The sequence below is a fragment of the Lucilia cuprina genome, chromosome 6 (genome assembly GCF_022045245.1).
Source record: "Lucilia cuprina isolate Lc7/37 chromosome 6, ASM2204524v1, whole genome shotgun sequence".
Taxonomy (NCBI): Eukaryota; Metazoa; Arthropoda; class Insecta; order Diptera; family Calliphoridae; genus Lucilia; species Lucilia cuprina.
In genome coordinates this window covers 48719264-48728654 of record NC_060954.1, presented here as the reverse complement: position 1 = coordinate 48728654, position 9391 = coordinate 48719264, and the positions used below count along the sequence as shown (strand labels likewise).

General features: G+C 26.8%; 2 protein-coding genes across 2 annotated transcripts in view; one reads left to right on the top strand and one right to left on the bottom strand.

The window, feature by feature from the left end:
* The window catches only part of LOC111676035 (serine-rich adhesin for platelets), a 321746-nt gene that overhangs the window by 45047 nt on the left and 267308 nt on the right, over positions 1–9391 (top strand). The window lies entirely within an intron of this gene.
* On the bottom strand, positions 2446–4853 carry LOC111679419. The gene is made up of 4 exons (XM_046954145.1): positions 4629–4853; positions 4405–4572; positions 2637–2825; positions 2446–2595 (listed from the first exon to the last, which is right to left on the bottom strand). Exons 1-4 carry the CDS (start codon positions 4851–4853, stop codon positions 2446–2448), a joined length of 732 nt encoding a protein of 243 aa, XP_046810101.1.

Genomic DNA, 9391 nt, shown 5'->3' with positions numbered 1-9391 from the left:
GTAAGTAAGTAAGTAAGTAAGTAAGTAAGTAAGTAAGTAAGTAAGTAAGTAAGTAAGTAAGTAAGTAAGTAAGTAAGTAAGTATGTAAGTAAGTAAGTAAGTAAGTAACTTACTAACTAATTTTTACTCTTTTTGACAAAAAAAAAGAGATTTTTTACAAGAGGGGTTAAAAGGGAGTAGGGGAAATGTTGGTAGAGAAGCGTATTCGCCAAATTTCATCCAATTATCTTATCCCTTACCTTGCGCAAAGGTTTACATATACAGCAAGCCAGACGGACTGAAATAGCTTTATCGACTCAGAATATTATTCTAAGCCGATTGGTATACTTTAAGGTGGGTATAGGACGAATATTTTTGTATGTTACAACCATCATCACAAACCCAATATACCATCCCCACTAAAGTGGTGTAGGGTTTAATTAATTGTTTTATCTATCCACTGTATTACTATCCTAAAACCAATATCTAGTAGCAGCAGCATTTTGCATCAATTTGTACATCTGCACACTAAAGTGAATACAAAAAAGTGGATGTTCTAATCCCATAATTTTATTTATTATGATGAGAACACCCAAATATTGCAAAGGATTTCCCGATTTCCATATAGCTTTGGAAACATAATTCATATTATTGGGCAAATAATATTCTGTAAATAGTGTGTTTAGAATTAAGACATATTTTCGAAAATATTACAAAAAAGGGTTTTTCGATAAACTCGTCGAATTCAAGTCACAGGTACATTTAAACTATAAGAGGTATTAACCTTAGTGTTTCACTGTTTTACTTCCCAATGTATTGACCATTAATCCCGTGGTGATATTTTAAAGTTTTTTAAATTTGTTTAATAAACTGCCGTGCAAAAAAAATAATCATTTCTGAGAACAGGTTCACGTTATCTTTTAGGAAAAAAACGTATGTTTGAATAAATACAGATATATTCTAAGTAATAAATTTGCAACAAACATGCAGGTTTTTAAGGACTGCTTTATGTGCTACGAAGCTTGATAGAAATTCTAGTAAGAACAAAATTTCATCAAGTTATTATATTATGTTGACATGCAGTCGGACAGACTCAGAAATTGTTACTGAACCGATACTTTAACCCTGCGTCATGCGCATGTATCTGGCCAGATATTTTACGAATTTAACTGTAATTTTAATATATTTCTAATTTGGTTAGGGGTTTGAGTTTCCAGGTACCCTCTATAAATATTGTTAGATATCGTAATATTGTTACTAAAATGGCGTATTTTTCATATAAATGTACTGAAATACATAGTGTATCTCGCCACATACATGCGCTACGTACGTGACTATCGGAACATGTGCATGACGGAGAGTTAAGAACGAATATTTTGGACGTTACAATTAGCAGCACAAACGCAAACTATTTCGTAGAACATAGTATTTTGTTGTTTAATCGAAATTTGTTTATATTTATTAAAAAAATTTCTAAATATGTAAATTACAACTTTTTTTGTAAAAATATGAAATATAGAGAAAACAAAACAATTTGTTTTAGAAAAGTTCAAAAAAATAATGCTATAAAAATTTTGGAAATATGTAAAATTTATGCAATTTAAAGTAAATTATGCAATTTGTGCATTTATAACAAAATATGCAACAAAAAATAAATTTTGTAGTAAATTCTTTGATTCGAAAGTAAAACTTGTTAAAAGTTATTTTGAGTTACTGACTAAAAACATGAATTTGCATAGAAATTCTTGCCCTGGTAATCAGAATATTGTATATGAGAATATTGTATATTTTAAAGAACAATATTAGCTTTGTTTTGAGAGACTAAGTGTGTTTCTATCACTTACCGCTCTGGTGTTCTTCATATGTTAGCTTTCTGCTCAAAAATTTTGATTTTAAACTTTGAGCTACTTATTAATGACCTTCTCAATACCTGAAAGGTTAATTCATGATGGATTAAATTAAGTTGTACATATATACAAGTGAGTAAAATATGCTTTAAAAACTGGAAAATTGTGCTCGTATGGGTTAAATATGCTCTAAATATTATGCGCTAAATAATTTATCCATTAGTCCATACAACGCACTATAAAAATAAACATTTCTTTTGCTTTTTAAATAATAAATTGCATTTCTTACCGACACCTGTACGTATACGTGTTAATGATTTATTAATATAACAAATATTCAGTATACGCCTAATATAAAGCATGAGAAAATTGTCACTTTTATGCAAAAAATTTTAGCTAGACCCCAATTCTTTGGGAACTTATAAAATTGATCATGCAAACTAGGAGACAAATCTTATCACATACGGACACCATATGTTATATATATGGTTATAGTTTTACGTATTGCAATGTGTTTCGTTTTAACATTTCAATATTTAAATTCTGCATGATTGTTACAAAATATTTAAGTGTTGCTTTATTGTTAGACTTTTATTGTCAATATAACAAAAAAATAATTTCATTCGGTTATAGAAACATACACCGATACGGTGGCTTTTAAATCATTATAGGCAAAAACTTTCATTTTAAATAAATACTGACCCATAGGAAATCTAGCCATTTGAAAGTATTTATCTTCTAAAATTAAATCCTTTACAATGATATCTTGCTAAAAAAAATAAAATAATGAAAAATACAATTTTTTTTTGCTTTTAAATTTAAACAACTTATATTAAACGGACATGTTTGGTTAAGATTTGAATATTTCCAGAAAAAGTTAAAAGCAAATTTCAAAACAGGATAACGACTACGACGATCAAAAAACTGACAAACATCTTCAGTTATATTCCATAGAAAGGGACGATAACCATTGGCTCTTTTATAAAATCCTACATTTATCTATTAAAAGAAAAATTTATTAATTGTTGTTGGTAAAAAAAAAAAACAAAAAAAACTTACTGTCGAATTTGTTACTGGAGTTCTATATAAATTCACATGAATATTTAAGGCCACTACACTTCGCCTCAACACCTTTAGATTGCATTTTTCAAAATGGGAAAATTTCAAATCATGATCCTCACATTTAATATTCGTAAATTTTGCAAACATTGAGACATGAGGTAGAAAAAATATAGAAATTAATAGAAATCTGATATACACTTGTTTACGGCACATTGTATGAATAACTTAAGTTGCAGTAGAAAATGCTACTGGCATATACAAATGCATTTTATAATAAAACATATAAAAAATCTAGATTTCAAATTTAAATTAATTAAAATTTTTATTGTTGAATTTTGCTAAATTAATATTTAATTAAGGGTATTAAATGAACATTAACTGTCTAATGCATAAACGGTTAATAATAAACTATTTACCCTAGACTATATACTAGACTATAGACTAGACTATAGACTAGACTATAGACTAGACTATAGACTAGACTATAGACTAGACTATAGACTAGACTATAGACTAGACTATAGACTAGACTATAGACTAGACTATAGACTAGACTATAGACTAGACTATAGACTAGACTATAGACTAGACTATAGACTAGACTATAGACTAGACTATAGACTGGACTATAGACTAGACTATAGACTAGACTATAGACTAGACCATAGACTACACTATAGACTACACTATAGACTAGACTATAGACTAGACTATAGACTAGACTATAAACTAGACTATAGACTGGACTATAGACTAGACTTTAGACTAGACTATTGAATAGAATATAGACTAGACTATAGACTAGACTATAGACTAGACTATAGACTGGACTACAGACTAGACTTTAGACTAGACTATTGACTAGAATATAGACTACATGGCTTTTATAATTCTCATTTCGTTCATTTTTCTATTTAGTTACGTAGTCATTACTTGGAATTTGTTTCAAGCCGTGGAGTTCATCAAATAGTCTTATACTGGTAGATTTTAATCTGTTATTGATACATATGCCGATACTGTCACTTTCAAATCGTTGTATACAAAAACGTTTATTTTATACATATATTGACCAACTGGAAAGGGCATCAATTTAAAGTATTTACTATGCAAATATAAATCTTTTACAATTCTATATAAATAAAAAGTAATAAAAAAATATTTATTTAAAATGCTAATAATAGTCAAAATTTCGAAAATATTTTATATAAATTGGAAAGAGAGTTTGCATTTACCAATAAAAAGTAATAAAAAAATATTTATTTAAAATGCTAATAATAGTCAAAATTTCGAAAATATTTTATATAAATTGGAAAGAGAGTTTGCATTTACCATTATGTAATAAAACAAATAGTCAGAGTATTATATTTCAAAGAGTGAACTTGTAAGCATTTGTCGTTAAGTTCATGGTTGATCTAGAGTATTTTCTTAATATTTTAATTCTAAATTGTTTGATTTTTCTTACAAGTGATTACTTGTTCTCATACAAGAAGTCAGTTATCCAAGTCATAATACTTACATTGTAAGGGCAGGTGTGGTTAATATTTGAATGTTCTGTTATTAAACCCAACATAAATTTTAAGACAGGAAAACGATTTTGTCGAGCAAAGAAAAGGCAAGCATCTTGCGAAATATTCCACAAGAAGGGACGGTAGCCATTGGCTCGTTTATAGAGACCAACATTTATCTAGAAAATAATATAAAAATATAATTTCTAATTAGTATTCAAATAAAAATACTAACCGATATATTTGTTACTGGAGTCTGATACAAATTGACATTAATATTCATGACCACTAAACCGCGTCGTAAAACTTTTAATTTATATTTTTCAAATCGAGAAAATTTCAAATCATGATCTTCACAATGAAGATTTGTAAATTTTGAAAATAGTAAAACGGTAGGTAAGAACAATACCAATATTAAGAGAAGATGTGTTATATTATAATGTAAATTGTTATGACACATTTTAGCGATTGACTGAATAAATTTATGTTGAATAATAGAAATATTTAAATTAATTTTAATTGTTTATAGTTAGCATGAATGACTTCATATATTATTTTTTTTTATTTGTAATTATGATTGATTACAAATAACTTTTTTCTTTTTGGTTTTGATGACATGTAATTGAAATTTGAGATTTTATACGGTAGTGTCGAATCTGATGGTGGGTAATCAAAGAAAACGTTATTTTGCGCAAAATTTTTACTACGATTGATGCATAATTAATACGTTTATAGGTAACTGAAAAAAAATTTTCTTCTTTAAAACAAAAACTTTGATAAATTTTATTTTTTTTTTTTTAAAAACCTTTAATATATTTTTATGGAAATATTTCGAATATTTTTTATAGAAAATTTTCGAAAATTCACTCTAACTCTAACTCTAACTCTTAAGAAAACTATCCTTTAAATACTTTTTTATAAAAAAAAAATACATAAATTTTGTTACTTTTTAGAAAATGTTCGAAAAATTTGTTTTTACAAAAAATTTCAATTAAATTTTGGAAATTTTTTATTATATTTCATAAAAAAATCGATTTTTATAGTAAATTTTCGATAAATAATATTCCTTAGTAGAAAAATTTTTTTAACTTTTCTTTTTTCACAAAAATTGTTCTATAAAATTTCAATCTTTATAAAAAATTTTAAATAAATTATGATTCTTTATAGAACTTGTTTAAAAAGTTTTCATTCTTCATAGAAACATTTTTGATATATTTTCATTCTTTATAGAAAATGGTCCTTCATTCTTTCTTTATGAAAAATTTTCGATAAATATTCATTCTTTATAGAAAATTATCGATCTTTTTTTATTCCTTATAAAAAAGTTTGACGAAAATTCACTACTTTTTAAAAAAATTATCTAAAAATTTCGATAAATGTTCATTCATTGTAAAAAATTACCAATAATATTCTTTGTAGATTAATTTAGACAAATGTTCTTTCTTTATAGTACATTTTCGACAAATGTTTATTCTTTATAGAACATTTTCGATAAATTTTTAGCGTTTATAGAATATTATCGATAAATTTTTATTCTTTATACAAAATTATCGATACATTTTTATTCATTTCTAGACAATTTTTGATAAATTTTCATTCTTTATAGAGAATTTTCCATAAATTTTAAATTTCTAATAGTAAATATTTAAAAAATGTTCAATCTATTGGTCCTTTACCCATGTTAAAGTATACCGATCGATTTAGAATAATTTATTGTCGATTAAGACATTTCCGTCCGTCCGTCTGTCCGGCTGGCTGTCTATGTAAACCTTGTGCGCAAGGTACAGGTAGCAATTTTCAAGATAACTTGATCAAATTTGCACCAAGTATGTTTTTTGAGACGGATACGAAGCTTATTCAAAATGGTTGAAATCGATTTATTTTTTAATATTTTTTTTTTCAAAAAATTGCTTAAATGCTTTGGAATTAAGGTCAAATTCAACATTTTATGTAAAATAAAAACTATTAAAATATTCTCATGGTGTAAGGTATAATATGGTCCGCCATGACTGACTATACTGTCCTACTAGTTTCTACATGAAATAGTTTCTATACATTTCTTTTTAAAAATAATTCTTTTTAAACTCAACTGTCCAATTTGTCAGATTTTATAATGTTTTATAATGAATATATAAATAAACCTTACAATTTCATTGTCAGACAGTTGTCAGAGAATAAATTTATTTGTAAACAAAAATTGTCAGTTTACACAATTTACACTTGCACAATATTGGCACATCTGACAATAAAAGTTGACAGACAATCTGGCAATGACAACGTTATCTCTTTACACTATCAATATTATTGTCAGATCTTACAATGTTGTCAGTTCTTGTAATGTGATGGTAAAGTAAACTTCACGTAAATTGTTATTTTAGAAGATTTCAAGGAAACATTACAATTTCATTGCCAGACAGTTGTAAGATAAAAAATTAATCTGTCAACAAACATTTTTCACATTGTTGTTAGATTAATGTATGACAAACGTTGTAAGATCCTTTTTAGCTTCATATGTTTCTTTAGAGAACAGTGTTTTCAATATAAATAATTTATCTGTTAATTGTGCTATAAATAAAATTGTCACACAATCTGGTTATGACAACGTAATATGCTAAAACGATTGTCAGATAGCTGACAATATTTTTGTTTTACAATGTACTGACAAAGTGACAAAACAAAAATTGTTTGTTCTTACGGTTATTAGACATGTGCAGATAATTTTTCTGACAAGATTGTACTATTTAACAACCTTATATATACAGCTTTACTCTTTTACATATTTTTCGTAAATATTTTCGTAAAATTTTGTAAAATTTCTTTTTATGGAAAAATTTCAAATAAATATTTTCCTAAACTTATTTTTAATGAACTTGAAATAGATTTTTGATAAAGTTTTTTTTCTTTTGAGTTTCGAGTTAATATTTAAAAATATTGTTTATTAATTATACCCTACACCACTATAGTGGGGAGGGTATTATAAGTTTGTGCTGATGTTTGTAACATACAAAAATATTGGTCCAATACCCACCTTAAAGTATACCGATCGATTCAGAATCATTTTTTGAGTCGATTAAGACATGTCCGTCCGTCCATCCGTCCGTCCGTCCGTCTGTCCGGCTGGCTGGCTGTCCATGTAAACCTTGTGCGCAAGGTACAGGCCGCAATTTTTAAGATAATTTGATGAAATTTGGACCAAGCATGTTTTTTGGCACAAGGACGAAGCCTATTGAAAATGGTTGAAATCGGTCCATTATTTCACCTAGCCCCCATACAACCGTACCTCCCGATTTGAACTTTTTATGCTATAATTACGCCAAATATTATGTTATCTCTCTAAAAATTGGCACAAATAAGTTTTATATAAGTATAAATGATACTGCAGATTTTCGTAAGGATCAGCCTATATTTGACCCTAGCCCCCATACAAACCCCCCTTCAAAAAATGACTTAAACGTCTAAAATTGACTTGTAACCATTTGTATCGCAATGAAACTCAACAAAACTAACTGTTATTTAGAAATATATCCTTTTCCCAAATTTACCGAGAATCGGCCCATATTTGACCTATATAAAGCCTCATTTAGAAATTTTAGTTTTTTATCAATAAATGGCTTAAATATTTTGGAATTACGGTAATATTCAACGTAAAAGTTTCTTTACAAAAAAAAAAAAAAATTATAAAAGTAAAAATTGTAAAAATATACTCATGGTGTAGGGTATCATATGGTCGGCCATGCCCGACTATACTTTCTTACTTGTTTTAGTTTATTATGTTTTCAGCATAAACCAACCACAACATAAACAATTAAGCTGTTGATAAAATTATAATATCGATACTTTATTAAGTGGTTTTTATTGTAATATAACGATGTATATGGTTATATAAAGAGAGGTGTTATATGAAAAGAAATTATAGAAAAATAACATTCAGTTAATTAATTCTAGTATGAACTCTTGAGCAACAAATGTTAGAAGTTATTACTTTGGAAGTACTCTTTCCTTACTTTAAAATCTATCCTTATGTCAGCCACTAAACAAACACTCTCTAAGCAATCTATTGTAGTGTAAATAATGATTTTTTTTAACAATTTTTCCCCACATTATGAAAATTGATTCTTAAACACAATAGCCTGAGCTATAAAAAATACTGTGCTAAATTAAAATAAAAACAATAAAGCATAAATAGCGAAAGTAATAAATAAACATAAGAAATTATACAAAAATAAATTATTAAAATCATAGAAATAATTGCAAAAAGTTCTAAACAGTTTATGCCACGATATGGGAAAGCTCTTCGTTAGGTACTTACTTAGTGCCACCAACTGTTCAAACAATTTGTCTTTTATTTTGCTTATTAATTCTACTATCAATACAAATAATATTTTGACTTTATAAAGAATTTTATGAATATTTTGTTTAGTATTATATTTTTATTCATTCATTTATTGTTTACTTATTTGTTTATAATTTTTGTGTGTTTTTTACTTCATTAGATTGAAAAAAAGTATAAAGAATCTTAGAAAGACACCCACAGTTGAAAACATTTTCTATATCAGCAGGAATAAAATTATTCATGAATGAATGAAATAACAAAAAACAAGTGGGAAATTATAGGCCGACCATTTAATACCCTACACCATAAAAAAAAACGTTTATGTTGAATTTTTCCTTAATTCCAAAATATTTAAGCAATTTATTGATAAAAAAAACAGAATTTTCTAAATTGAGGCTTTATATAGGAGTATAGGTCAAACATGGGCCGATACTCGGTAAATTTGGGAAAAGGATATAGTTTTAAATAACAGTTAGTTTTGTTGAATTTTATTGCGATACAAATGGTTACAAGTCAATTTTAAACGTTTAAGACATTTTTTGAAGGGGGGTTTGTATGGGGGTTAGGGTCAAATAAGTGCCGATCATTACAAAAATCTGCAGTGTCATTTATACTTCTATAAAACTTACTTGTGCCAATTTTTAAGAGATAATAGTATATTTGAA